The 2,523-nt window shown below is 33.4% G+C and overlaps 1 protein-coding gene across 1 annotated transcript in view; it reads left to right on the forward strand.

Moving 5' to 3' along the window:
• Positions 1-1,932: 1,932 nt before the first annotated feature.
• LOC105619163 (zinc finger and SCAN domain-containing protein 2-like) overlaps positions 1,933-2,523 on the forward strand; it is a 7,091-nt gene continuing 6,500 nt past the window's right edge. Inside the window, exon 1 of the mRNA XM_012200693.1 lies at positions 1,933-2,151. Coding sequence (XP_012056083.1) covers positions 1,933-2,151 — 219 coding nt within the window. The remainder of the gene's footprint in view (positions 2,152-2,523) is intronic.

The following is a 2,523-nucleotide window of genomic DNA, read 5'->3' on the forward strand; positions in this document are numbered from 1 at the left end:
ACGTGCATACGTGCGATGCAGGTGGACGATATCGGTACGCAGGTCGATTTCTGAGGAAATAGGAATCTGAAATTGCATTAACATTGCAACGACTATACGATTCTCAGATCCGATTTCACCAATATAAAATTAACTGTAATCTCCATTTAATTTACTCTTTATCTTTTTCTAATTCTGAGAATTATTCCCGTTTCTTATCAATGTAAATTAACTCAATTCAATCTATATACTCTATCTTTTTTTTAATTCTTAAATCTAGAAAAAGATAGAGTAACAATGTAGTTAAATTTTAATCGAGAGTAAAATTAAACTACATTAGTTGAAAATGGATTTAGTTGAAAACAGAATTCAGAAGAAAATAAATTAAACTATTAATTAAAGTTAATTTTACATTGATGGAATTGGGTTTCGGTTGTATATCTCTCTTGGAATTAAATATTTATTTCTGATTTGTCGAATAAATTTAAATTTATTATTGAATTCTTCATTTATTTTTTCTCGCCGCTTCGCTTCATCAAAAAATCAGGAAGATCCTGTCGATTTATTTCCGTATCTCGCACGATGTAGCCATCTACATACACGTAGCGTGATTTGCGCGCGGAAGCACCAGCGGGGTCTCTGTATCGATCCGAATGCGTAGAAAATGTTATTGATTCCCTCGGCCGACCCGACGACCTCTTCTCTCCATGGCGACGATCCGACTGGAAAGACCGTGGCTTTTCTCCATACCCTTTTGATCGTTTTTCATCTCGCTGTATATTACAATACGTGAATTGCTATGATATACCTAAATATAGTACACAAAATTTTAAATCTCGTACAAATAATAAATTTATTATACAAATAAATTGTATTAAAATAAAACAAAAAATAAATTATTAAGATATCTAAAAAATACAAAAATGTATTTAAAAGGATTATAATGTCTAAAAAGTAATACGTGTATAATTATCGAATACTAATATCATAATATTAATTAATTATAATTTAATAAAAAAAAATATTGGAAGTGAAAAAATTGAAAATTAAACTTTTAATGGAAACGAAGGAGAATATTTTCCACACATCTTCATTTAATTTCAATAGATCGTTTCTCACCTCTCATTTAGAGATAAAATGTCACGTACATGATGACCGCAATTGGAAGGGGTAAGAGGAGAGAATTGCATAAAAGGCATACAAGCCAAGTGACTTCGCCTATTCGTTTTCTGCCTACGCCCTCCAGGGTCATACATCCCACGTTCATTCTCATATTTCTATCTTTTCTTTAGAGTCATTTTTGTGGCTTTGAACACTTGGAGTATGCAGAGCACTCAAAACACCTGTTACAATGATTTATTTATTAAAAATATTCAATACTCTAGCTCGAAGTAATAATTATTTTATTGGGTTGTCCAGAAAATTCGTGCCGCAAAAGATTTAAATTTAATAAATGAAATTAAAAATTTAAATCTGCGTTTCAATTTTTCTTCAGAATCGGCACTTTTCGGACAACCCAATATAACGCTTTTCAATAATAAAGTATTATCTTTTAACAATTGTATTAATAACATTGGCATATTAAAATTTTCAATATATCAAATGAACTTAAAAAATGCAAGTTTAAATTTGCTGGAAAAAAAATTATAGTCAAGCAAAATTCAGTTAAAATTTAAGACAATTAGATTTAAGTATGACATCTCCTTCACGTTATTATTATTCTGTGACAGATCACGAGTAAGACGGGCACGATAATTCTTGGCCGATGAGGAGCAGAGCAGCACGAGGGCGAGTAGTAGAAGGAGCAGCAGCACGAGCAAGAGCGAGTGGCTTCGTCGTCGTAGAAGGTGGTGGCGGTGTGGAAAAACAGAAGAAGGAACGAGGACGAAGTGGCGGCGGCAACAGTGGCAGTGGCAACGGCGGCAAAGCGGCGACGAACAGCCAGGTCCCCCCATGTTAGCGGATATCAACGGCAACCTGGCGGATCTGAGAAGCGAAGCGATGGCGTCGCAGAGATTTTGTCTGCGTTGGAACAACCACCAGAGCAATCTGCTCTCTGTCTTCGACCAGCTATTGCACGACGAAGCATTCGTCGATGTCACGCTGGCCGTTGAAGGCCAACTACTCAGGGCGCATAAGATGGTGCTGTCGGCATGTAGCCCCTATTTTCAGGTAGTCAAGCTCGACTTTTGACATCTATAATTTATTAGATTAACATTCAAAACTTCAAATAAATGAATCAGCAAGTGATTTTAATGTTATAATAAAGAAACAATATTTTAAATTGATTTTATGTTATTTTAAATTTATTTTATCATATTTATGATGGATTCATAATTAGAATTCTGTTGACATGTTTAGAGAAATAGATTATAATGTAAAATTGCTACATACAACTTGCCATTTACTAAAATATAAAGATTAAAATTTTAAACTGATAATATATATATATATATATATATATATATATATATATATATATATATATAGTCTTTTTCGTGACACCTAGACAACGACCGACCGACTAGTACTACTACTACAGGT

Source organism: Atta cephalotes (assembly GCF_000143395.1).
Source record: "Atta cephalotes unplaced genomic scaffold scaffold00019, whole genome shotgun sequence".
NCBI lineage: Eukaryota > Metazoa > Arthropoda > Insecta > Hymenoptera > Formicidae > Atta > Atta cephalotes.